Below are 26,646 nucleotides of genomic sequence, written 5' to 3' on the forward strand. Positions count from 1 at the left end.
AGGCAGCATCCTCCCTCCATTAAATACTATTAACACACTGTTTACTTCTTACTGAAATTAAAAAAAATTCATACCAAACTTTTTTATTACCTAATAAATCCTGTCCCCCATTTCCGTCGGAATCGCCCCATTTCTCGCCGTTGATCTTCGCCGTCTTTATCTCTCCAAATCCACCGACGATTCCTCTTCTTCACTCCCAAAACCCTAAAGGTGGAAACTTTACTGTCTCCTCGGCTTTGGCTACAGTGAGTTACTGAGATTCAGAAGTAGCTGAGCTTTGTGCTTGATTCGGTGCACACGTGGCGATCTGGGTCTTCTCCACCTTCCTTTGCTGCTCAAATTTCAGTGAGTGGTTTTTAAACTCAATCTGTACTTGTGTAATTTGATTGTGAATTGTTTATGTTGTGGAGTTTAGTACTTTGGATTTGGATTTGGGGCTGGATTTGGAAATATGAGCTGATTTTGGTGCTTGTTTGTACTTCGTAATTGGATTGGAGATTTGGATTTGTTTAATTTTGGTACCTGGGAGTGTCTGGTTGCTTTGAAATAGACTGAGGAAACTGAAAGGGGATTAAAGTTTGGATTTTTTAATGTATTGTTGTTTGATGCAGGAATCCCAGTTCTCATGTGTAATAAAGATCGAAACTTTTGGTTTTGTTTGCTTGATATGAAGATTAAATCTGTCTAATTGTTATTACCGGTTCATAATTGGATTGATTTGGTGTGATCAGAGTTGATTCGTGGGTGAGATTTGAGTTAATTGTTGTTCTGGTTTTGATTGTTGGCATTGTTGTAGCTTTAGTTGGTGTTATGCTAAATGTTTTTGGTTGTGTTTTTGCAGAGTTGGAAATGTGGTTATGCATGAGAATTGGGCTGTTGCCGCGGTTAAGCATATATTCGTGTTAGATTTTGTGTCGAGATTTTGGTTCTGAAGTGATCTGAGTTCCTACATGGAAATTAACAAAGAGGAGGCTCTCAAGGCGAAAGAGATCGCGGAGAAGCGATTTGCTGAGAAAGACTTTATAGATGCTAAGAATTATGCGGTGAAGGCAAAGTCGCTCTATCCGGACCTGGAGGGCATATCACAAATGGTTGCCACATTTGAAGTCTATGCCGCCACTGAGTACAGATCCTGTGGTGAAATAGATCATTATTCGATTCTTGGGTTGAAGCCTACCTCAAGTAAAGACGCAGTGAAGAAGCAGTATAAAAAGATGGCTGTGTTGCTCCACCCTGATAAGAACAAATGTGTGGGAGCTGATGGTGCTTTCAAACTTGTTTCTGAAGCATGGACCTTGTTGTCTGACACTACCAAGAGAAACTTTTATGATATTCAGAGAAACAAGCACTTGACAACTGCAGTTAATCAGCCAAATTACTCTACAGTTCATACTGGTGGACTTTCAACATCTCACAGTCGACTTGACACTTTCTGGACCGTCTGCACTTCCTGCAAGGTTCAGTATGAGTATCTCCGGAAGTATGTGAACAAAAGACTTTCGTGTAAGAATTGTCGAGGTGTTTTTATTGCTGTGGAATCTGGGGCAGCACCAGCCAATGGCTCCTTCCCCTATACTCCATGGCCATATGTTTCTGGTAATGGGCATTCAAATCATGGGGTTACCTATGTTCCAAACAGTGGTACCCTGTTCCCGACAAATGGTGCCCCCGGATATCATAGTGGACATGGGTATGAATATATTTCAAATGTTTCATTTCAATGGAGCTCATATTCTGGAACTTCTGCTGGAGTTGTCAGCCCACATGGGTCTTCATCAGCCATACCCTCTGAGATTGTTTATCCGGCAAATGGAAAGGTTAATAAAAAACCTGGACCAAAACCTAAATTGAGAGTGAATGGAAAACGTCCCATGAAGAGTGCTGTGGTCAATGTGGATTTGAATGTGTCTGCCAGCTATAATGAACGACCCAAAATCAAGCACAATGGATCTGAGAAAAAAAGGAAGCTTGTTGTGGGAGCATCTTTTAGAGTTGGGAATAATGAGAAAGTACCACAATCTGCTTCAGTAGCAATCCTAGCAAATGGAAATGGCAGCATTGGGCATGATCAGAAACTTCCTTGTCCAGAAGATGTTCCCATCAGACGATGCTCTACGGCACCAGCCTTTGATGCTAGGAAGATGCTGATAGAGAAGGCAAGAACTGAAATCTCGAAGAAATTGGAAGAGAGGAAGTTGACTTCAGAAGTTGCTGTTGGTGCAGTAAAGAACAAAAAAAAGCAGGTTGAAGTTGTAGTGGCTGCTGCTTCACTAAGGAAAACAAAAAGGCATGTTGAAGTTGAAGTGGCTGCTGCTTCACTAAAGAAGACAAAAAGACGTGTTGAAGTGTGTCAATCTGGAGGAGCTTCAGGGTATCAATTAGACACAATGAAAAGTGAACCACACTCCCCTAGAGACCCTGAGCCCCAAAACATGCCTGTCCCTGACTCTGACTTCCACAACTTTGACGAAGATAGGTCAGAGGAATGTTTCAAGCCAAAGCAAATATGGGCTTTATATGATGAAGATGGCATGCCACGGTTGTACTGTCTGATACGCGAAGTGGTCTCAGTCAAACCATTCAAGTTGCTCATTACTTACTTGAGCTCTAAAACTGATAGTGAATTCGGGACGGTGAACTGGCTGGATAGCGGGTTCACCAAGTCTTGTGGAAATTTTAGAGCTCGACACCTTGATGTTGTTGAGCATGTTAACATTTTCTCTCATATTTTGAGTGGCACGAAAGCAGCTAGAGGAGGTATTGTTCAGATATACCCGAAGAGTGGGGATATCTGGGCTCTGTATCGAAATTGGTCAAAAGATTGGGACAGTTCAACTCCAGATGAAGTGAGGCACCAATATCAAATGGTGGAGGTTCTTGATGATTACTCTGAAGAAATTGGTGTTTGTGTATCTCCCCTTGTGAAGCTGGCTGGATTTAAGTCAGTATACCAGACTGATACGGACAGAAGCGCTATTCTATGGATTCCAAGAAGAGAGATGTTGCGCTTTTCTCACCAGGTGCCCGCATGGTTACTCAATGCAGAAGAGACTAACCTACCTGGTAAGTGTTGGGATCTGGATCCTGCTGCAACTCCAGAAGGACTACTTAATGCTGCTACTCCAGACGAGCAGCTCCATGCTGCCACACCAGAGGAACTACCTCATGCTGCAAGAGATGAGCTGCTTCATGCTGCAACAGGAGACAAGCTGCTTCATGCTGCAACAGGAGACAAGCTGCTTCATGCTGCTGGGGAATCTGAGGCTTAAGCGCAACACATTAAAGCAGCTAGGGAACAGAAAATTTGGTTGCTTCAGAGTTCGGTTTTAGCATTCTTTAGACAAAATTAGGTTTAACTGTACAAATATGTCACACCTGGGTAGCATTGACCCCAACTGATATGATTTAGGGGGTGCTATGCTTGCCTTGTGACAACAATTTCAATTCTAGAGACTGTTTGTTTACACCATTACCCCACAGTTATGACTTGTCCAGGAGAGTTGTAATACTATTCAGGAAGAGATTGGAAAATCAACAGCATTAATGCAATGGTTTTTTAGGTCTTCATTCTTGTGATCTTATCATTCTATTGCATTGCTGATTGCTCTAAGCCTCCAACCTACTGTGTTTCCCTGCATTAGCTTTTGTTATTGTTACTCTGCATGCTCACAACTCTACTGCTGATCACCAATAAAACAGTCATAGCATCCATACCAGTATGATTTTAGTTACTAAACGAAGTCATTTTTAAGAGCAACTTCACCAACAAAGTGAAAGTAGTTTTATACTAGTTGATTGCCCTAGTCGATTGATTCTAAACTTAAGTTCGAAGTTTGAAGGAATTGAAGCTCGCACAGTTTGATTTATATGATGTTTTACGAAATTAAAATAAATAAATTATACATTAAAAATTTACATACGAAAATGGCTACATAAAGACTTGCACAGTTGCACCTACTCGGTCGTTTAGAAGGTGAGAGAGACCGAAAGGAAACCAAGCAAGGCAAGAAACAGCAATGAATCCTGCACTATGGCACAAAGTAGCTGCAGTCTCTGGTACTATCTCATCTTATTTCATACTATAAAAGCTATCATTTTTATTCTCTGTTTGATCTCACATATCATGTATCTGTTTAGATGTAATTGTGTCAAGACTTTGTATTAAATTGCGTTTGTCTGGTGGTTTTGTATCAATCTGAGAAAACCCAATTTGTGATTTTGTGATAAACAGGAGTGGCAGCTCTTGGGTTGGGCTCATATGGTGCCCATGGCTTTAAAGTTTAAACCCCAGAACCCAGTTTACAAAGAGGTTTTGATTTCCGTTTTAGTCTTTGCCATTTTGATTTTTGTTCATTTGAGCTGTTGTGTTTGATTGTTTGGTATCGGAGTTGTTAAAGTTTATGCATTTGATTGATGTTTGGTAGGTTTGGCAAACGGCTTCTCTGTACCATTTGGTTCACACAGCAGCTCTGCTTGCAGCCCCTCTTACCAAAAACCCAACTATCGTAAGTTCAAAGTTGAAACCTTTATATCGAATTTCAGCTAATTTTGTTCTATGGTTGTTTAGCTTTTCATAAGCATATGTTTATAGCTCTTCTATTCTGGTGAAGTGGTGGTGCTTTCTCGCTACTATGTGTGTAAATTCAAGCAATGATCTAAAAGGGTTTAAGTCTTCTTAATATTTTGGAGTTGTAAAATTGTATTTGGTTTTGTGAAGACAATCATTTATACAATACCAATCAGGCACAGTTTATACTTTGTCGTGTTGGTGAATATTAGGTAGTGGTCTACTGATCTTTGCTCTTTCTGTCATTATATTTCAGTTTGGAGGCCTGTTAACTACTGGTATACTGGCATTCTCTGGAACGTAAGTCTCATTCTTCCGCTTCTTATTGAACTAGTTGGATGTTCTTGGCTTACATATTTTAAGTTTCCTTTCAAAGCAGTAGATTTGCATGTTAGTTTATTCCAGAGTTCAAGTTACTTGCAAACTCTGAAGCTCTTCTTTAATCTAAATTTGAAAGGTTTTACATTTTGGGTGAAATCACTTATTATTGCAATGGATCACAATCGTTTTTCTGAAAATTATGCACCACAATTTACTGACTTCGATGTTTTGTACTCTTCTGAGGGAGATATATTTAAACGATAAATGCAAGAGTTGTATGTTGGTATGGTTAAACTGATAAGAGCCCAGAATTGTCCAAATAATGACATGAGGGAACATGATGTTGTAGTAACTAAATGGCTGGATCCGGTTTTGTAACAATGATTTCAGTGTTATATCTAAAAGTCCAGTTTGCTTTGATGGAATAATCTTCACTGAAGTGCTTATTCTGATGAATCTTCCGTTATCACATTATATCCGAAGTGGTCTTGATTGGTATATATGGTACCTGTGTTCTTTTTTCTTTTCCAGGTGTTACACTGTAGCATTACTCGAAGATAGGACGTACAATAAATTGGCTCCTTTAGGTGGGGTTGCTTTCATCGCTGCTTGGGCTAGCTTACTATTCTAAGAATTCTAGCTTCTCTGATCGAGTCCCTGTAAAACTCATTGTGCTCTTTCTCTTTTCCTTAGAACATAAATTTCAATTTTGAGATTATGTTACTCCCAGTATTAGTCGGCTCTCAGAGTCATGTTGTCAATGTGTTGTGTTACATACTTGTAGGATTCTTATCAATTTTCAAGTGTAGTGGGGATGAAAGCCACAAAATGGATTTATTAATAACGGCATATTTGTAGGATTCTTATCAATTTTAGTTTTGTGGTTTCCGGAAAATTACTACCAAATTTTTTATCTGCATACCATGCAACAGGTTGATCTTCCTACCACTCCTCCCCACCACGACAACCTTCATGTCGCAGACGTATGATTCGTCTGTGAACCCTATTATAACGAACAAGATGCCAGTACGAGTGGAAGAAATTGATTAATCATCCTCAATGTTGAGTATATATGCCGTGTTGTGCTAATATATGAGTTTCCAGGGGACTCATTCCAATTCCGCATGGACATCTTTTTCTCTGACATTGGTGAATGGAGAGATTTCGTTGTATCATTCCCGGAAAGGGTTAGTGATTATTGCAGTATTGACAATGGTGGTGGCATTACCTACAACGGAAGTTGTATTGGTTAGGCGAAGGTGGCATCATGGAGTTGGATCCCTTGGCATTTGATAGTAATACTAGTTATAGTAATCTCATGTCTTACTGTCGTTGCATTCGATTTCAAGTGGTTGGAAACCTTCGGTTGGGAACGATTCGCCTAGGTATATGAGGAGGGCGTATGTGCCTCATGACGTGTGGGGATCGAAACTGTGAAATTGTCAGGTTGGAATTAGGAGATGATTATCAGTTGGATTGAGGCAAATGGTGATTCACACTTGCAAACTGTTACTAGATCCATAATGTTTGAGAAATGTGTTAGCATAAGTGAGCTGTGTGTGAGTTGTGTAAAGTAACAAACATGTTACTCATAGTGATAGAACAGCTAGATTCATCATTAGAGGTGGTGCTAGCAATAATGCAAGTGTCCAATTCATTTCCTATAAATAGCTAGACTTGTATCATCAATAATCATCAAACAATTAATACAAGAATTGTTCATACCTGTTTTTCTCTTGGTATCAGAGCAAAGATCCGAAAGGACTTTGTCTCTTTTTTTCCACTGCAATCAGTCGGTCCCGGCCGATCTCCCGTTGTCCTCCGACGCCGCCTCTGCCTCCAACGCCGCCTCCGGCGCCGTGTCCTGGTGCTCCTTCACGGCTCCGACTTCCTCACGCCACCTCCTTCCTCCGACGACACCCTGGTGCTCCCTCACGGCTCCGACGCTCCAAATCCCCAACCATCGCCGCGCCGGTGTGTGTCAACTTGCATCTCCACCATCGAATCACCTCCACCAGCAACTTGGAAGAGCTAACAAGGGAGGGGGAGGTGCGGCTTGGGGGAGTCTATTCGGAAGAAGAAGCGGAGGAGTGGAGGGGGCGGTCCGGCTTGGGGGAGTCCATTGATAGAGAGATAGAGGGAGCGGCGATTGGGGGTGGGATAGGGTTTTTTGGGGAAAGAAGGGAAATTGGGGACGGGCAAGGGAAGAGGGAGGATAAGAAAAAACTGTCTGACTAGGCCCACGACCTGACCCGACCCGGCCCACGGTCTGACCCGACCCGACTCGGTCTGTTGATTTGTATACACACCCACAAATTTGATCAGTACACCCGAACACACAAAAAAATGGTTCGTTTGTATGTCGTGAATCTTGATTCTCATTTTTCAGAATGGGAGCTTGAGATTAAGTTCCGTAAGTTTGGAAGTATTCGAAGAGTATGGGTTGCAAAGAAACCACCGGGATATGCTTTCATTGATTTTGTTCATATTAGCGATGTGGCGATTGCTATTCGAAAGTTAAATGGTCAGAATGGTTAGAGAGTTGAGTTCTCACACGATTCCAGACATGTTGTGGGACAATTCTGCACTAATGGTAATATCTCTACTACTACAAAACCTCGAGCATGTGGAAAGATCGGTATGGCTTTAAAAGTTTCTAACTTTGTTAGTTCTGATACTTGGATTATTGATTCTGGTGCATCTGATCATATGACTTATGATAAATCTTAATTTAATACTAAGTTGTCTTCTCCACCAGTGTCTTATGTTACCAATGTCAATGGTGAGGTTTTTACCGTGTTAGGAAGAGGGTCAATTCGTATCACTCCTATTTTAGAACTTCATAATGTTCTATATGTACCTGACCTATCACATCACTTGTTATCTGTTCCTCAGTTGAACACTGAGTCTCGGTGTTCTGTAACATTTTTTCCCATGTATGTGATTTTCCAGGATCTTCTCACCAGGGAGATAATCGGTCAGGGGGATTTGAGGGGCAGATTGTTTCACTTGGATCAGACATATGCAGGAGCTAAACCAGGAGCTCAACTATGCACTGCCTTGACTGCAAGTTCTAATCAGCTAAGTAAAATTTGGTTGTGGCATCGCCGATTGGGGCATTCATCTTTCCCTGTTATGAAAAAAAGCATGCCTTCCCTGTTTATTGGTGTTGATGTGTCCTCTTTGCATTGTGAAACATGTGTACTTGCTAAGAGTCATCGTTCTACATATTCTCCAAGTATTTCTAAAAGTCATATCCCTTTTGAATTAATTCATTCGGATGTTTGGGGACCTTCAAAAGAGCCTACAACCAAGGGTATGAGGTACTACGTGTCGTTTATTGATGATTGCACTAGAGTGTCTTGGATTGTTCTCCTTCAAACCAAAGATGAGGTTTTTCATGCTTTCCAAGCTTTTCATACTCGTGTCCAAACCCAATATAATAGCACCATTAGAGTTCTTCGTTCTGATAATGGGGGGGGGAGTATGTCAACCGTGTCTTCCAACAGTTTTGTAAAAATCATGGGATTGTTCATCAAACCACATGTCCACGAACACCAGAACAAAATGGGGTATCTGAAAGGAAAAATCGTCATCTTCTTGAAATGGCTCGTTCAATTCTTTTTAGTGTTCATGTGCCTAAATATCTTTGGGGTGATGCTGTAGAGGCTTCAGCCTACCTTATCAATCGTCTCTCATCCAGTGTCCTTCAAGGGAAAATCCCTATTCAGGTTCTTGCATCTCATGTTCTCATTCATTCTTTTCACAACATACATGCCCGTGTTTTTGGTTGCGTGGCTTTTGTTCATGTTCCTAAAAGTCAGCAAAAGTCTAAGTTGGATCCTTGGGCGATCAAGTGTGTGTTTGTTGGTTATGGAAGCAGTCAGACGGGATACAAGTGTTATCATTCACCCACCAAAAAGTACTATGTGACTATGGATGTCACCTTCTTTGAGTATATGAGCTATTTTACCTCTTCTGATACAGCTCTTCAGGGGGAGAATTCATTCTTTGAAGAGTTGTATCATAGTGAAGGGGAGGAATCATGTAAAGTCATTGTTGGAGATACTTTGACCCCAATAGTAGAAGCTCAAACTTTAAATGACCATAATCCAGTAGTATCAGACACTCCACAAGAGAGAGATGCATCAGACACCCAGGTTCCAGAAAGGGAACCAATAGTGGAAAGCACAACTGCCCCTCCTGTCATCACTCATACCCCTGACCAACAGCTTTCTGGTGCAGAAGGTCACTTATCTGAGGTATGTCCATCCACTGGTACTAGTTCTGAGTCTGATAGTAGGCAATATGAGTTACCAAACAGGTCTACTAGAGGTCAACCCCCAAAGAGATATGAACCAAGTTTACATGCCAAATCCAAATATCCAGTAGCCAACTATATGTCCACTAGGAGATTATCAAAGTCATATGAATCTTTTGTGAATCAAATATCTACTGTATCAGTACCTAACAAAGTGCAGGATGCATTGAGAGATCCAAAGTGGAGGAAAGCAATGGAGGAAGAGATGGAGGCATTACAGAAGAATGATACATGGGAACTTGTGCCTCACCACATGGCAAGAAAGTTGTAGGGTGTCGTTGGGTGTTCACTGTGAAGCATAATGCGGATGGATCAATCAACCGGTATAAAGCACGCCTTGTTACGAAGGGATTTACGCAAACCTATGGTATCAATTATGATGAGACTTTTGCCTCTGTTGCAAAGATGAACACTGTTCGAGTTCTCCTTTCGTGTGCTGCCAGTTTGAACTGGCCACTCCAACAGTTTGATGTCAAGAATGCATTTCTTCATGGCGAGTTAGCTGAAGAGGTGTATATGAGTCTTCCTCCAGGGTATGTAACTACCTCTTCTAGTGATTTTGTGTGCAAATTGAAAAAGTCTTTATATGGCCTCAAACAGTCACCTCGTGCTTGGTTTGGGAGGTTCTCACAATTCATGCGGAAGATTGGTTACAAACAAAGTAATTCAGATCATACCCTGTTTCTCAAGCATCAGCAAGGGAAGGTAGTAGCCATAATTATATATGTTGATGATATGGTAGTTACTGGTAATGATACTATTGAGATGGATAGATTACAGAAGCAACTAGCCACAGAGTTTGAGATGAAAGACCTAAGTATACTCAAGTACTTCTTGGGCATTGAGGTAGCCAGGGGGAGTGATGGTATCTATCTTTGTCAGAGGAAGTACATCCTTGATCTACTAACAGAGACAGGTATGTTGGATTGCACTCCAATTGATACTCCTATTGAGCAGAACCATCAGTTAGCAAAGTACCCAGATCAGGTTCCTACTGACAAAACTCGTTATCAGAGGCTAGTTGGACGCCTGATTTATTTATCACATACCAGGCCAGATGCTGCGTATGCAGTAAGTGTAGTGAGTCAGTTCATGCATAATCCCAGTGAGGTTCACATGGATGCTGTTGTGAGGATTTTAAGGTACTTGAAGACAGCTCCAGGGAGAGGAGTAATGTTTTCTAATCACAATAATATCTTTGAGGTTTGTGGCTTCACAGATGCAGACTGGGCTGGAAATATTACAGATCGGAGGTCCACATCAGGGTATTTTACCTTTGTTGGAGGTAATCTTGTTACGTGGAGAAGTAAGAAACAAAATGTGGTAGCTCGATCTAGTGCTGAAGCAGAATACAGAGGTATGGCTCAGGGAGTGTGCGAGTTGTTGTGGCTTAGGAATTTGCTACAAGATTTGGGTGTTAAACCTAAGTGTGCTATACAGCTGTACTGTGACAACAAGGCAGCTATTGATATTTCACAAAATCTTGCACAACATGATCGTACAAAACATGTAGAGGTTGATCGTCACTTTATAAAAGAGAAGTTAGACGCTAAGATCATTTGCTTTCCGTTTGTTCATACAGAAGAGCAACTTGTGGATATACTCACCAAAGAAGTGTCCAAGAAGGTTTTTTATGACTCACTTTGCAAGTTGGGCATGGTTGATGTGTATGCGCCAACTTGAGGGGGGGTGTTAGCGTAAGTGAGCTGTGTGTGAGTTGTGTAAAGCAGCAAACATGTTACTCATAGTGGTAGAACAGCTAAATTCATCATTAGAGGTGGTGCTAGCAACAATGCAACTGTCCAATTCATTTCCTATAAATAGCTAGACTTGTATCATCAATAATCATCAAACAATTAATACAAGAATTGTTCATACCTTAAATTGTCAAGTTGGAATTAGGAGATGATTATCAGTTGGATTGAGGCAAATGGTGATTCACACTTGCAAACTGTTACTAGATCCATAATGTTTGAGAAATGCAGGCACGACTCATAGTGTAACTGTATATGCAAGTATTAGAGCACAACTGTGTTGGAGAGGAGAGATCTTACATCTAAGAAGTGACAAAGAAAATAAAGCTTATAAGTGAGTGGATAATAACCAATTGTACCGAGGCCTTTTGTGATTAAAACCCAACACTTGTGAGGTGGCTAAATTGGGACAATATCGGTACAGTTGGTCCACGGGCCACGCTTGTCGCTGTTTAACATGGTATCAGATCGGGTCCCTCTTCCGTCGCGCCTCCAATCTTTCGTGGGCCCGAGTTAGGTGCCACTTTGTCATGCCATCGGAGGATTTCCGATTGGATGACCACTAAGTGTCGTTGGTTACTGGACCTTAGTTTCTTTCATCCCAGTATGTGGGATGTTAATCTGTCACGTGCAGACCTAAAAATTAGGTTGCACGTGAGGGGGCGTGTTGGAGAGGAGAGATCTCACATCTAAGAAGTGACAAAGAAAATAAAGCTTATAAGTGAGTGGATAATAACCAATTGTACCGAGGCCTTTTGTGATTAAAACCCAACACCTGTGAAGTGGCTAAATTGGGACAATATCGGTACAGTTGGTCCACGGGCCACGCTTGTCGCTGTTTAACAAACTGCTCACTTTATTCTTGGATTCCAGATTGGTGCCTTTCTTTTCACTACAGTATTATTCCTGTAGTCAAGTTTATTGCAATTCTATAGCAGTCCTTGCTTGCCTAAAACTGAAATGCTTGGAAATGTATTGGTTACTTTGGTTTACTGGCTGCTTGGCCTTTATTTCCTTTAAACTGATGTACTCACGGTTTACACAGGTAACATAAATGTATGAGCTGCAGATAATGTAATTACAGTTCGACTCCATTATCATGGCAAACAGTACTGCACTTCAATTAATCAAACGGCAGGAGGAGGCTTTCCTTCACAGACCACATTTTCCCAACCAAAACATGAAGAGCTTTTTCTGTTGCCTTTCAATAGAGTGAGTTCGATAAAGTGATCAAAGGTATTGTGCCACTTGAACTCAAATCTATCTAAATGGTGACGGATACACGAGACTTAACTGTATAATATGACTGGAAAGTTATGCATTTGCAATTCTATACACAAACTTTATAGCTTAGGTGATACCACAACACCTAAAAAGATCACATCTTTCACAATCTTAAATCCCTATATGGCTCTGAAGCTTAGATGTATAATGCAAAATTGAGGATGATATGAAATCGCCGAACTCAGTATCTTTGGTATCCTCTCATAACAGTGAAATGTCATATACGCTCCCCAAATCTAAAACAATCTAAATCAGGCCCAATTCTGTCCTTCAATATGAAAATTGAAAAGAAAGAGTTTTCTAAGTTACTGAATTATCAAAACACTTAAACACCAACATCAAAGCCCCACACTTTTGGAACATGCAATTCTTAATCTCACATTAATATGAGGTTGAGATTATACAAGGATAGTAACAGTTGGACAACAAATTGTACAGAAATCACTGATGAAGTATATATGCACCTTTAGATTCCACTAATGGCCTCTGTATCTTTTATTTCGAGAGCTTTAGAAAACCAACATTTGAATAATAGCAATTCAGATATGCACCAAGGCAAACATAAACTTTGTATAACTTAAAATTTATTGTTTCTCATTGCTGCAGAGTTCTCTCTACACCCTTCTTTACTCTGCAGATCCTGCATTTCTTCCACTACCACTTTCATCATCAACTACTAGCAAACTACTTATGTTTCGGTAAATAACCCACAAGCCCTATAGGGCCTCTAGTCTCACTTGCAAGTTGCAACCTCTGATTACATTAAAAGAAGTAACGAGGAAAAGAAATGAAAAAGGCTAAAAACCTGTGACATATTAACTCTTTGTATCTGTCTTCCTTGGAATTCTTCTCCTCCACATACCAGGGGAGAATGGAAGGTTTTCTACTGTCCCTCTGTTCTTCAGTTGGTATGAACGAACTCTAATTAACTGAACAGACCGATTAAGTTGAGGTAAAGTGAAAATGCAACAGAAGAATATGTAAGTCTGTTCTTTTGTATCCGAAGCATGAATTAGTAGTCTCTTAGTGTAGCAATCCGGTACCTCTATAATTTCTGTTTGTCTTAATCTCTATATAGTTGTTGACATTGCAGATGCGAATGGGCTCTCTGGGAGTAAAATACCTTGGCTGGCAAGAATCAATAATAAAGGTTACAAAATTGTCTCAGATGGTAAAAACATTATGACTACTTCAACCTTAAGAAGCATATGAAAGTATTATACCTATCCTGGCGGTCAATGTAATCAGTGTTTATCTGTTGGATTTTTTCCTCACTAGTGGAACCATTATTCCAAATATCCAGAAATATGTTGAATTCCTTTGCAGAGGGGAACTCAGCTTGTTCTGCATGAGCTGCATTTACGGGAGAACCAGTATTAACTAGGAAGCGAAAAATATAAAATATTTGTTCGTACTTTTTAATGTATTATAAGATTAACATACCTTCTGGATGCTTGAATTCATCCATAGATCTAGAGTAGCCATAAAACAGATGATGGTGGGACATAGGTTTGAGTGGCAAGGGCATTTCCGAGCGACGCCTTCTCTCACACTCGAGTACCTGATCATGTTCCTCTATGAATTGCTTTCTTAGCAGTCTTGAACTGTCACAAACTCTTGGCACTGTAACAAACAATTTAGGCAAAGATGATGTTTTTTTAAGCTAACGCAAAATTTGATTACATACGATAATCTCGTTTCGACTCTATACCAAAAGTAAATTATAACTGCGTCTATGAAAACTTTGCTTACTTGAGTGAAGCTCTGCCTCCGCATCAATGTAATGTGAATTGTAGCATGCAGGATGTTGCATCTTTTCTGAAAACTTCCTGTATGTATAGTTAGTTTGAAGTTTCAGGGCATTATAGGCTAGTTGAAAACCAAAAATGATTAAAACACGAAAATGAAAACCAATCACAAATGTGTTTAAAAAAATCAAATGCAATAAAAAAATTATAAGCAACAATTTTCTGCATCAAAACCGATAGTTGACTCGTGCATGGTTTATAATACATAAGACATGTTGACGACAGAAGGAAAAGAGGCCAATAACGACCACTAATACAAGTAAAGCGCAGTGGCAAATGAAATTGTCACTTTCACTTCAAACAAATTAGAAAATAATTACCTGTCAACAAGTCTAGACTTTTCCCTGTAAGGTTTCACTAGAACTCGAGCCCCACATACAAAATGAGGGTTCCCTTTCGACAAGATATGTCTCACCGTGTCTGCATAAAGAAAGGTGACGAACCCAAACATCCTCTTCTGCTGGCATGGGATGCGCACATCTTGAACTGGCCCATATTTGCTACAAAACAAAAAATTAAATATCAGAAGTTTGTTAACGAAGCAACTTAGTATTCAAAACAAGAATTCAGCAATAGTTGTTAGGCATCCTCACTTGAAATAGTTGGAAACATCTTGCTCAGTGAAATTACTCTCAGCAGGAAAAGTAAGATAAATTTGTCGAGAGCCGGCAATAATTCCACCAGGTTCAGTTTTCTCGCCAGTATACTCCAAGTATTTTGGAATATCTTCAGCCAATATAACCGAATGCTGTCCATGAGGCCTATATAACAAAGTGTAGTCAGGCTTCTAGCAAAAGCATATATGATCTGTGATATTATATTATCAAGTATTGAATTGTTACCTATCAATGAGACGAATGCTGTTTTTCAATCTAGCAAGAAGCTTTGTGAGGCTATAGCCAGCCTTTCCATGTCTCTGGCTCTCAGTAAGGTATCCCTCGGCCTGAAGAGTCCTCCCATATTTCTCATAATACATCATTGGCAAAGAGGCAATGGATATGGGAAACCCTCTTCGAGATTTGAGAAGCTCAATTATTTCATATTCTAGCTTCTCAAGTGAGCCAGGCGAGACGACATGGTCATCTCCTTGAGGCTCATTGGAATTCGAGCAGAAAAACTGAGAAAAGCTCTCCGGCATGGGGTGACCATGGAAGTACCTGCAGTTGTTTCCATGCTTGCAAAAGCCCTTGCTAAAGTAATGGCAAACCTTAAGAGGAAAATCAGGTAAGCTAGGAGACCTTCGACTCCTCACGCCCAATGCAGGTTCATGGTAGCAGAAATTGTTCGAGAAGTCTGGCGAAAATTGCATTTGATGACTCTGGAGGGAATAATCTTCAGCAGAAGAATCCAAGTACCCTGGTGGGATGAATTCTACAGCTTGCAGTGGTTGCTGATCACCAAGAAATTGGGCCTCCCTACTAAATGGATTTGTTGTTCCAAGAGTTGTGGGACATGAAATTGGTCGTGTTAAACTCGGAGAGTAGGGAGTGAATTGAATGGGCAGGTCTGAAACGACCACTTGGTTCACCTGAGAAGGTGAGATTGGAGATGACATTGCATGTTTGTTTAGCTCTGTTTTTGCCTTGTTAATCAAAGATTGGATCAAGTTATCAGGGCTGAAAGCCAACCGGATCATGTCACGCTCACCATGATCTTGCAACAAAAGATAGCCAATAATCTTGGAGACATTTTCAGGCTCTAGCTTCTGGATCCTATTGTACACTACTGTTGTGGACTCTGAGAAATCCATTTCAGATTGCAAACCTGAATAACACAAGTACAACCAAGAGAGATATTAGTTTTATACCAAGGTAAATAAATAATCAATGTAGAAAGCCTATTACCAAACTATGTATACATATAAAGTATTAAGTAAAGTTTTCCAGCTATGTTGTAAACAGAGATTAATGAGGCAAATGAAGATAACTTTTTATATCAAATAAATAAAATGATGCAGATCTAGTGAAGCAATGAACCAACACTACGAGTAACTTTCATACTTCTTAGCACAAGCTCAGAATGCTATTTCTAGAATTCTAGTAAAGAAAATCGTTTTCAAAAAGGATACCTCATATAAATGAACATGAAATTAATATATTCTCAAGCTTAATCATATCAACTGACACCACATTTAGGCTACCATTCATACTCTCAATGTTTCACAACAAACGAAATTTAAAATTCTGCAACTCCATGGTCAGCACACGGAAGATGAATAAATTCAAACAGAAGCAAAATGATTGCAAGGTAGAATATAAGCACCAAGTCCAGCCAAAAAGAAAATACAGAAGCATCAGCACAGAATTAAGTAATTAATAAACGCTAAAATTTCTGGCAAACAAGAAACAATTCTGGTGAATGTTGGTTAGATTTCAGAGGCCAATAAAACCCAGAAGACATATGCTTCCCTGGGAAACAGTACTTCAAAACAGAAAAGGGAAAAAGAAAGAAGAACACTCTTTCATTTCATCAAGACTAGCACAACATTTGCCAGAACAAACACTTGGCCAAGATCCAAATATATAAAAAATTACAAAAATAATTAAAATTAAAAAGTAGTGTTCTCTAATTTTCAATAAATCATCAGACATGCACATACCTGTGAGGCAAAACAGAAATACAAGCAACTACAAGAAGTTGAAGCAACACAGACAAAAAGTATATGTCTTCCGAGGTCCCAGCCTCTCAGAACTCAGAATTCATAGTCAATACCAAACTTTCAATCACAATTAAGCACAAAAATGAAGCAAACATTGTTCATGGGCAAAAATCTGACACACAACACACCTCTAGTTTTCAGAGCCAAGATGAAAGCTGAAGTCAAAAGAGCCAACAATCCAAGCCTTCCAACTCCTCCATACCCATGATTGTTTTCCTCTCTCTCTCTCTCTCTCTCTCTCTCTCTCTGTTTTAATTTGTTTGTGCTCTCTACCCTATTTATATCTCACCCTCCTTCTCTTCTCCACAACAAAAAAGAACACACATTCTCTCTGCAACAAACAAAAAAAAATCAAAAAATGACAGAAAGGATAGAGCTTTAGAAAAGAGGAAGAAGAAGAAGAAGCAGCAGAGCGAGAACGCCCTTGTCTTCAGTTCAACACTCACAGACGTAGACATCCACAACTTGCATAAATATATATACAAAAGCACTCTCACTCCAAATCATCACTATTATTTAAAACTGATTAAGCTTAAATTATGAATGGCTAATTATCCACTCCACTCTGTCTCTCTCTCTCTCTCTCTCTCTCTCTCTCTCTCTCTCTTATCCTTATTATGGTTCTTGCTGACTAGGGTGGCTTGTTCAAAATTACAGAGTGTACATTTGTGGTTACAGAAATATATGGAAACTAAGCCTGGATTTCAGAAACAGCCTCCACCTTTTATTGTTTGAATCAGTCTTACGCAGTAATCCGTTTTCTTTTTTCTTCTGTAAATTAAAACGTTAAAATTTCGGAAATTCCTATGTGAAATAGTTGGACCAGTCTTTTCGGTTGTTCTGGTTGACATGCATTTAGGGCAAGCGTGGGGCCCGTTGAGGACGAGATGGGCGGTTGTGATTTGTTCTGGAAGTATTTAACAGAAGGGGAAAATCTAAGGTGGCATATGCATGCCCGCCACGTGGCGAGTGCAGTGAAACGCAGTTTTTTGTTGCAGAAGTAGGATAACACAGGGAATCGGAACCGCAAGCTGGTACTTTGGATTTATTAATTTTCTTTTTAGTTGAGAGGTGGGACCCACGAGGTCAATCGGAAAATTGCCAGATCGGATTTTGGGTCCAAAGCAGTTCAGTTCTCCGTGATTGATGGTTGAACTTGAATGTTTCGTTTTGAGTTTTTCTACAAAAAGCAAAGGTTTTTACATTTGGAATTATTTTTTGAATAATTTGTTCAAAATCATGGTTGTTGTTGAATTAAAAGAATGTTTTTGGTTGCGGTTTCAAGATGTGTCGTTAATCAACAGTATAACTAATAATATGATAAAGAACTTGTTAATCGAATCATTTCGGTAAATCCGGATCACATATGCACGTAGTTAGTCCATATCGTATGACTATGGTCGTTCAATAAGTGCGACTACGTGTGAAATGTTACGAAATAACTCATGCTTGTTAATAAAATGTTATGACCTTGCCAAATTTGACACGGATGAAATGCTGCATTGAGCATGAATGAGCTGCAAATTGTGTACATAATCTATATAATTTGTAACATAATATAAACATCTCTACACATTTTAGTTTATTTTTTGAGTCAATTTATTTTCAATCTTGTTGCATGTATACGCTAGAATTTCGATCATTTGTCGCGTATCTATCATAGATTTTTGAGTATGATGATTGTAATACAACATTGGACATGTATAAACATTTTCACTCGTATGTAAAAGTGGATCGCCGCATGATTCTAGCTACCTATCTCTAATAAAATTGACCTTTGAATACCTACTCTTAGAAATTACTTACATCAGTTACATGATACAGTCAGTGAATACGAGAGATTTGACCTTATCAAAACAAAAGACCCGACTATAATATATCCAGTGTGATAAGTACATGTACGCCTAATGGCTTATATATAATCAACAGATTAAGATAGTATGATTTGGACACCCTTGTCATGATCAGGCAAACCCGTTTTTAAACAAACCAAGCTGACGTTCTCTCATCTTTATTTGGTATTTGTTGTAATGCAGTAAACCCCACTAAAATCATATTAAAAACCAGTACAATCATTTATTAGCATAAAGTATGTACATTAACACCGTAATTAAATTTGGATCGTCCAAATTAATCAATTTAAATACATATATGGTAGCAAGTCCCATCAATGATATGCATTTTTCTTGGCCTGCAGCCTAGGGCTTTTATAGAAGGTAAAAAGAAAAACAGAAATGATCGTCTTCATTTAGATAGCTGAAGTATCGAAGGCTAGGAGAGTGAAAACTTTGTTAAACAGCGACAAGCGTGACATGTGGACCAACTGTACCGATATTGTCCCAACTTAGCCACCTCACATGTGTTGGGTTTTAATTACAAAAGGCCTCGGTACAATTGGATATTATCCACCCACTTATAAACTTTATTTTATTTGTCACTTCTTAGATGTGAGATCTCTCATCTCCAACACGCTCTCTCACGTGCAACCTAATTTTTAGGTCTGCACGTGACAGATTAACATCCCACATACTGAGACGAAATAAATCAATGTCCAGTAACCAACGACACTTGGTGACCATCCAATCGGAAACTCTCCAATGGCATGATAATGACACCCATCTTGGGCCTATGACAAAAATGACACTCAATTCGGGCCCACAACAGATTGAAGACGCAACTGGAGAAGGACAATAATATAATCTCATTCTTAATCCTTTGCGATACTAGAAACTAAGAAAAGAAGAAGCAAGACAAATAGAAATGGAATGTAGTTGCTTCACATGCGTTCAACTAATCAAGTCCAGCTTTTTTCCCAGGCAACATGTGGTTCAAAAAAGGGAGGTAAAAGCTTTGCAGAAAGCAGATATATATTTGGCCCACTTTTATTAATCAGATCATTTAGAATATATATAGTTGAATCATATCTATGAATCTACCTGCATTTTACTGTGTTACATTTACACGATTGATGTATACGACGGCTACCTGAGTGTGATGTTCTTGGCCTTGTTATACTGTTCATGGCCCATCAGAAACATCAAGCAATTGAGTGGCAGCAGTGAAGTGAACCTTATCGGAATCCTACTGGCTTATTTCCAGGTTACCCCTGATGATCGGTTTGCTAAGGATCCATCAGCAGTGGAGACAAATCACTCTCCGGATATGGTGCTTCGGATTTTCTTTGCGATGCTTCTGTCGGAATCTTCGACATGAGAAACACGATTCGTCGACCCGAAAATGCTAGCCGGTTGAAAGTGAGATGCCTGTGTGTGAAGAATTGATGATATGAGATATTAGGGTTTTGATATTTGGAAGGTTTTTTTAGGAAGAATGCGGAAGCTAGAGTACTGTTTATTTGCATATATGGAATTGGTGAGCTGAAAAACGTACGTGCGTAGGTTGTGACGCAGTAGTGACTTAGCTCTATTTCAGCTATTATTCATAATATTCTGTTAAAATACATTAATCATTATTCCTACATATTTTATTATATTATAATTTTGAAGGAATTAGAAGTGAACATATATGAAAGTCATGAACCACCTGTATTTTGTTCGCTTATTAGAGCCTCGAAAAGCTCAGGCCGGCCCTGTTAAGTGACTGTAGTGTCGGGGATATTTGATATTGTAGTTGTAGGCATGGCCGGAGAAGCAGGGACAACGCAGAAGCTAATATAGGTCCACATCATGTGCATGTATCATGATGGCATGATCCTAAGCTTCGTACTGGGTCAAGGATGGACGACTATGTCGTACACTAGTTATATTCTCTTGAAGATAGGAAAATTAAACTCGGAGACTAATTAGCAAAAGTTATAATTTGGCCAATCTTCCATATACGTTCTCAGTTGATAAACAAATGTTTCCGTTCATCTTATTGCCAAAAGAGATGCTCATTAGGACAGGACGAAAAAAGATGCACTGATCTAGCTTAAGTTCTCCATATGTATAAATCGACCTTGCTATAGGGCTATATGTATCTATCTATCGATCTGACGAAGAAATTAATATAGGAAAGAGCTTCTTGTTTGTTCAAATGGTACTTTAAACTCAGATCGGACATGAGGAGAATAAAAATTTACATTCAATTATCTTTTGAGTTATTCGTCCATATTTTTTCATCAAATCGATATTTACTTAGACCTGATAACAAAACATAAACTACTTAATGTAACTCATGACCTGCTATATGTATAAGATATTTGTAATTTGTAATTTTTATTAAAGATTGAGTGACGTTAATTTTTCACGGCTTCACTTACGATGAAGAATATGGAGTTAGAGAGAATGATCCAGTGTCTTAAGATATTAGTATCAGAACTTCAAATGATCTAATGTGTACACGTAAAAATGTACTAAGATATTGTGGCTGGTAATAAGTTACCAGTCCAGTTATCAATTCAACATTTTAATAACCCGTGGGGCTACTTTTAAGACTTGATAATACATATTTAATTTGCCTTGGGCCTTAGCTCAACATTGAGCCCACCTTCACGAGATCCTTTAAAAAAAGAAAAGAAAAATGGTCGTCTTCAAGCTTTAATTTCTTTTCGAGAGGAGAAAGTGAAACGACGTCGTCGCTAAGCTCTCCCTACTGTTTTGGCAGTCCTCTTTCTTCCTGCAACTGCCGTGAAAACCCGACCCGATCACAATCTCCTTCTCTACGATTCTGGCGCCAAATTAGTTGGCAGCCGCCGCCGCCGCCGATCTCCGCCCGCGAAACCAGAAACCGTCCGGTCCGCCGCGATGTACCAGTGGCGGAAATTCGAGTTCTTCGAGGAGAAACTGGCCGGAAAGTGCTCGATTCCGGAGGAAGTAACCGGCAAGATCGAGTGCTGTTCGAGCGGCCGAGGCAAGGTAGTGATCGGCTGCGACGACGGCACCGTCAGCTTCCTCGACCGCAGCCTCCACTTCAGCTACGGCTTCCAAGCTCACTCCGCCGTCCTCTTCCTTCAGCAGCTCAAGGTTCTTCTTCTTCTTCTTCCTTCTCCCTCGAAATCGAAAACCTTAACAACTTGAATTTCTTGATGTTCATATATTCGATTCAGTTTCGTTGTGTTGGTTCAAGTAATGTAGGATGTTGAATTTGTATGTTTTCATGGTTATATTCAGCAAAGAAACTTTCTGGTGACAATTGGAGACGATGAGCAAATCTCGTCGCAGCAATCGAGGTGTTTGAAGGTGTTTGACCTAGATAGGATACAGCCTGAAGGCTCGAGCTCGACGAGTCCCGATTGCATTGGTATATTGAGGATTTTTACTCAGCAATTTCCTCAAGCTAAGGTACTATCGAGTGTACTGAATTTGTGAGCTTCAAGTGGATAGAATAGAGTTTTTAATGCAGGCATTGTTTTGTTGGGTGCAGATTACGTCCTTTTTAGTGCTAGAGGAAGCGCCGCCGATACTGCTTATAGCTATTGGATTAGATAACGGATGTATTTACTGCATTAAGGGGGATATTGCGAGGGAGCGTATTACACGGTTCAAGCTCCAGGTGAATGATGTTTCTGACAAGAGCCAATGCGCGGTCACGGGGTTGGGGTTCAGAGTGGATGGTCAGGCTCTTCAGCTGTTTGCTGTGACGCCGTCTTCTGTGAGCCTGTTCGTCTTGCAGAATCAGCCATCCAGGGGGCAGACACTGGATCAGATTGGAGGCAATGTTAACAGTGTTGCCATGAGTGATCGCGGGGTATGCCATTCAGCCTCATCTTCATATTATCATGTCAGTGCAACTTATCATTGTTATATATTTATTTGTTTTGTTTTGTTATGAGCAGGAGTTGATAGTTGGTCGACCTGAGGCCGTTTATTTTTATGAAGTTGATGGCCGTGGTCCTTGTTGGGCTTTTGAAGGAGAAAAGAAATTTCTAGGGTGGTTCCGTGGATATCTTCTTTGCATTATTGAAGATCAAAGAAGTGGTAACCACACTTTCAACATATATGACCTGAAGAACCATTTGATTGCCCACAGCCTTGTGATAAAAGAGGTTTCACACATGCTCTGTGAATGGGGTAACATAATACTTATAATGGCTGATAAGTCCGCTCTGTGCATTGGGGAGAAGGATATGGAGAGCAAGTTAGATATGCTTTTTAAGAAGAATTTATATACGGTTGCCATCAACCTTGTCCAGAGTCAGCAAGCTGATGCTGCTGCCACTGCTGAAGTGTTGAGAAAGTATGGCGATCATCTATATAGCAAGCAAGATTATGATGAGGCAATGGCACAGTATATCCATACCATTGGTCACCTTGAGCCGTCTTATGTTATACAGAAGTTTCTAGATGCACAACGAATCCACAACCTTACGAATTACTTGGAAAAATTGCATGAGAATGGGCTTGCTTCTAAAGATCATACCACTCTTCTATTAAATTGCTACACCAAATTGAAAGATGTTGACAAGCTAAACGTGTTTATCAAAAGTGAAGATGGTTTTGGGGAGCATAAGTTTGATGTGGAGACAGCAATACGGGTCTGCCGTGCTACCAACTACCATGAGCATGCAATGTATGTCGCTAAGAAAGCAGGCAAGCATGAATGGTACTTGAAGATCTTACTTGAAGACCTTGGCAGATATGAGGAAGCGTTGCAATATATTTCAAGCCTTGAACCAAGCCAAGCAGGAGTTACAGTCAAAGAGTATGGTAAGATTCTCATAGAGCACAAGCCTGTGGAGACAATTGAAATACTGATGAGGCTGTGCACTGAGGATGGAGAATCAGCCAAGAGAGAAGGTGCTAACGGTGCATACTTAACTATGTTACCATCTCCTGTTGATTTCCTAAACATCTTCATCCATCATCTTCCATCACTTATGGTTTTTCTTGAAAAGTATACCAACAAGGTTAATGACTCTCCTGCTCAAGTAGAAATCCATAACACACTCTTGGAGCTGTATTTGTCAAATGACTTGAACTTCCCGTTGATGTCACAAGCTAGCAATGGCAGTGATATTAGTGTCAGGGCTACTAGACAGGGAGCAGTGTCAACGTCAAAAGCTGAGTCCGATGGGAAATTTATTGCTGATGGCAAAGACTTAACTCAGGAAATGGACCGTATGGAAAGACAAGAGAAAGGGCTAAGACTGCTTAAGAGTGCATGGCCATCTGCGCTGGAACATCCGCTGTATGATGTTGATCTTGCTATAATCCTCTGTGAAATGAATGAATTTAAGGAAGGGCTTCTCTATATATATGAGAAGATGAAACTCTACAAAGAGGTGATTTCTTGCTACATGCAAGCCCATGACCATGAAGGTTTGATTGCATGCTGCAAACGATTAGGGGATTCAGGTAAGGGTGGGGACCCAACTCTTTGGGCAGATCTGTTGAAATATTTTGGTGAACTTGGGGAAGATTGTTCGAAAGAAGTCAAGGAAGTTTTAACGTATATAGAGAGAGATGATATCTTGCCTCCTATTATGGTTCTTCAAACACTATCCAGAAATCCATGCCTCACTCTATCTGTTATCAAGGATTACATTGCTAGAAAGCTTGAACAAGAATCAAAACTGATTGAAGAGGACCGTCGAGCTATTGAGAAGTATCAGGTGGGTGCTTACTGCAGCTGTCATTGATAACTTACTCATAACCCCTCTTTCTTTAGTTCCTAGAGTTGTTCACCACTCTTTATTCTTGAATTATTTATTGAAAGCATTTCTAGTTACACCATGGTGACCTTATCAAAAGTATACTGAATAAGGTTGCATGCGCATATAGTTAAGAATAAACATAACAAAATTTGACAAATGTAAAGAAGAAATAATAATGCTGAACAGATGTAGAAATTTTCGTTTGTCTTGTTATATTTAACTCAAATGTATTGTGGTAGCATTACTATTTGACACTTGGAAATTTTCTTGACAGGCGAAAGTTTTTCTTTAAAAGACTTGTAAAGGGGTTTAGAGGACTTTCTTAGGAAGTGAAAATTATATCTTAAATGCACTTTAACGAGTACTAGGTGATGACAAGGCATATCTAGTTTGTTATGGTTCTTAAGCTATGTTATTGTTAATCAATTAAAAAAAAAAGATTTGTGTATATTGCTCTTACCACCACTATAGGTTTGATTCAATCTATTGTTTGGTCTCGTGGGTGTGTGCGTCTTTGAGAGAGATTATCTAATAAGTGCTTCAATTGTTCAGGAAGCAACATTGACGATGAGAAAAGAAATTCAGGATCTTAGGACGAATGCAAGGATCTTTCAGCTCAGCAAGTGCACTGCGTGTACTTTCACCCTTGATCTCCCTGCGGTACATTTTATGTGTATCCACTCATTCCATCAGCGTTGCCTCGGTGATAATGAGAAAGAATGCCCGGTATGTGCTCCTGAATACAGATCTGTTCTAGAAATGAAAACAAGTTTAGAGCAAAACTCCAAAGATCAGGATCGGTTCTTCCAGCAAGTTAAAAGTTCGAAGGATGGTTTTTCTGTAATCGCTGAGTATTTCGGGAAGGGTGTAATTAGCAAAACCACTAATGGACCCACAGGTGCTTCTTCATGACAGCAGCAGCAGCTTATGAGGTTGTGTTGACTGTTGTTCAGGTCTCTTAGGCTCCAACAGTTTTGTCCATGCATCATGTGAGCTTCCTTCCTTTTGCATCGGGCGACCAGGCTTTACTGTTGTTTCTTTGTTTCCCAAACTTTTGGAGGTAGTTAAAATTTCGCGTCCATTTGCAGATTTAAAAAATGATATTTACTGAAACAGTTTTGTGGAAATATGCATTAATTTGGAAAATAAACTGAGGTTTGTGAGAAGAGCATTGTTTGAACATTTCATGTGTAGTTGTCTACATACAGTTGGGTTTTGTAGGTTTCATAGGTTTATAGATTCTCACCAATCAAGTGATTGGAAGAGACAATGGACCAGAATTACTCGGATATTGTAACTTCTCGTTTTATTTAACTTGCTAGCAGAAAAGCTAGTCGATGCACATGAATCTGTTTAGTGACGGGAACAATTGGTCCGGATTGAAAGGTACGCTATCTATTTTTTGAAATCAGTATTCGTACATACTTGGATTCTTTCTTAGGGAATCCTAAGCCTGTAGTCCTGTAGCATTGATTTTCAAGCCCGACCTACTCCTTTGAATGTTGCCCTTGTCTATATACTACGCGATTATTTGGAGCTATAAGAGTCTTTGTCATATAACAAGGTGACTGGCTTGACCAAATATGAATACATTTCAAATCTAGGGTTTTGGTTTTTATATGATTATAAACTTGATTGTACATTGTGTCTGGTTCTTATAATTGAATGCTCTCAATCAAGCAAAAAATTGGTGAAGCCCCTACCCTAAGGTCACATCTTGATCATCTACAATAGTAAAGGTATCTTTATCAGGTGTAATGGTGACTTGTTTACTGCCATTGTATTAGTGGTGTGGTACTGCCATTGTATTAGTGGTGTGGTAGACCATCACTGTCCTCACCCCTACCATGTTATTCATCCAATCATGTTTCATTTTTTCTATTTTTCTTGTTACTACTATCCATGCATGCAAGGAAGCCTCTAATGTGGTTAGGGGAGATGTTATGTTATCAAATTGTCAATCACCTAACGATTTGCACTTTCATCGTGAAATTATTCCCTTGCACATTTTGGAGCTTCGAATGTGGTGAAGTCTGCATATTTTGGTATTGGATTGTCGATGGCTGAGTTATGATTATAGTCTTTTCATCGTGAAATTATTCACTCGGCTCAACAAAATGGAAAAATAGTTCACATCGACTCTCAACTGCACTTTTTGAATGCAAAAGACAGCCAAATCAAATCAGTCATCTTTGTCTTCCATGTGTCTTATTTGACCTCAATTTCATAAATGCAACTAAATAATGAGTGGTCCAATACTCCAAGGACTGGTTAAACAATTATAACCAGAATGCAGATGCACCTGTAGCAAAAACCCAACTTGAATGCACTCCTAATT

The 26,646-nt window shown here is 39.6% G+C and overlaps 4 protein-coding genes across 6 annotated transcripts; 3 read left to right on the top strand and 1 right to left on the bottom strand.

The window, feature by feature from the left end:
• The first annotated feature begins 98 nt into the window (after window positions 1–98).
• Window positions 99–3,567, top strand: LOC126798131 (uncharacterized). Of its 2 annotated transcripts, XM_050524976.1 has the most exons (3): window positions 99–345; window positions 612–744; window positions 842–3,567. In XM_050524976.1, the coding sequence occupies exon 3, from the start codon at window positions 951–953 to the stop codon at window positions 3,267–3,269; it is 2,319 nt and encodes a 772-aa protein (XP_050380933.1). In that variant the 5' UTR covers window positions 99–345; window positions 612–744; window positions 842–950; the 3' UTR covers window positions 3,270–3,567. The 2 variants fall into 2 exon arrangements, with proteins under 2 accessions (XP_050380933.1, XP_050380932.1); XM_050524975.1 differs by lacking the exon at window positions 612–744.
• Window positions 3,568–4,016: 449 nt separating this feature from the next.
• On the top strand, window positions 4,017–5,746 carry LOC126799620 (uncharacterized). Its single transcript, XM_050526857.1, is given in 6 exon segments — window positions 4,017–4,056; window positions 4,232–4,269; window positions 4,271–4,309; window positions 4,425–4,505; window positions 4,824–4,867; window positions 5,420–5,746. Coding segments are annotated over 6 exon segments (342 nt in total). The 3' UTR covers window positions 5,520–5,746.
• Window positions 5,747–12,776: 7,030 nt separating this feature from the next.
• Window positions 12,777–17,162, bottom strand: LOC126797618 (zinc finger CCCH domain-containing protein 18). Of its 2 annotated transcripts, XM_050524285.1 has the most exons (9): window positions 16,843–17,162; window positions 15,703–15,819; window positions 14,898–15,583; window positions 14,649–14,816; window positions 14,376–14,555; window positions 14,000–14,076; window positions 13,691–13,870; window positions 13,471–13,600; window positions 12,777–13,375 (listed from the first exon to the last, which is right to left on the bottom strand). In XM_050524285.1, exons 2-9 carry the CDS (start codon window positions 15,742–15,744, stop codon window positions 13,318–13,320), a joined length of 1,521 nt encoding a protein of 506 aa, XP_050380242.1. In that variant the 5' UTR covers window positions 15,745–15,819; window positions 16,843–17,162; the 3' UTR covers window positions 12,777–13,317. The 2 variants fall into 2 exon arrangements, with proteins under 2 accessions (XP_050380242.1, XP_050380241.1); XM_050524284.1 differs by having other exon boundaries at window positions 14,898–15,819.
• A 4,161-nt stretch (window positions 17,163–21,323) lies between these two features.
• On the top strand, window positions 21,324–25,656 carry LOC126797676 (vacuolar protein-sorting-associated protein 11 homolog). Its single transcript, XM_050524357.1, has 5 exons — window positions 21,324–21,678; window positions 21,826–21,996; window positions 22,079–22,402; window positions 22,491–24,266; window positions 24,861–25,656. Exons 1-5 carry the CDS (start codon window positions 21,460–21,462, stop codon window positions 25,218–25,220), a joined length of 2,850 nt encoding a protein of 949 aa, XP_050380314.1. The 5' UTR covers window positions 21,324–21,459; the 3' UTR covers window positions 25,221–25,656.
• Window positions 25,657–26,646: the final 990 nt, after the last annotated feature.

Source organism: Argentina anserina, chromosome 6 (assembly GCF_933775445.1).
Source record: "Argentina anserina chromosome 6, drPotAnse1.1, whole genome shotgun sequence".
In the NCBI taxonomy this organism is placed as follows: Eukaryota; Viridiplantae; Streptophyta; class Magnoliopsida; order Rosales; family Rosaceae; genus Argentina; species Argentina anserina.